General features: G+C 59.3%; 1 protein-coding gene across 1 annotated transcript in view; it reads left to right on the top strand.

Moving 5' to 3' along the window:
- The window catches only part of AP1B1 (adaptor-related protein complex 1, beta 1 subunit), a 16,251-nt gene that overhangs the window by 11,146 nt on the left and 4,515 nt on the right, over positions 1–590 (top strand). The window contains exon 12 of the mRNA XM_010015676.1: positions 198–457. Within this exon, the coding sequence (XP_010013978.1) occupies positions 198–457 (260 nt within the window). The remainder of the gene's footprint in view (positions 1–197; positions 458–590) is intronic.

Below are 590 nucleotides of genomic sequence, written 5' to 3'. Positions count from 1 at the left end.
AGCTCCTCCAGTTCCAACCCCTGCCATGGGCAGTGACACCTCACACTAGAGCAGGTTGCTCCAAGCCCCTGTGTCCAACCTGGCCTTGAAATACCACAGCAAGACTTAGACAGGAACAAGGTGCTCTGGGTTGCTCTGTAGTACCTGCAGTTTCTCCTGCCCGGTGGCTTTGGCACTAATCCTGGTGCTTCCCAAAGGACTCGGACAACCCTGACCTGCGGGACCGCGGCTACATCTACTGGCGCCTGCTGTCCACCGACCCGGTGGCTGCCAAGGAGGTGGTGCTGGCAGAGAAACCCCTCATCTCCGAGGAGACGGATCTCATCGAGCCAACGCTGCTGGACGAGCTCATCTGCTACATCGGGACCTTGGCCTCTGTGTACCACAAACCTCCCAGTGCCTTCGTGGAGGGGAGCAGAGGGGTCGTGCACAAGAGCTTGCCCCCGCGAACGGGCTCGTGAGTATCTGACTGCACCTGGTACTGGGACCTCCAGAGAGGCAGAGAATCAGCCTGTTTTGGGTTGGACCTTAAAGCTCCTCCAGCTCCAACCCCTGCCACGGGCAGGGACACCTTTCACTAGAGCAGGTTG

Source organism: Nestor notabilis, unplaced genomic scaffold (assembly GCF_000696875.1).
Source record: "Nestor notabilis isolate BGI_N333 unplaced genomic scaffold, ASM69687v1 scaffold20365, whole genome shotgun sequence".
Lineage (NCBI taxonomy): Eukaryota > Metazoa > Chordata > Aves > Psittaciformes > Psittacidae > Nestor > Nestor notabilis.
This window is presented reverse-complemented; position numbering and strand designations above follow the sequence as displayed.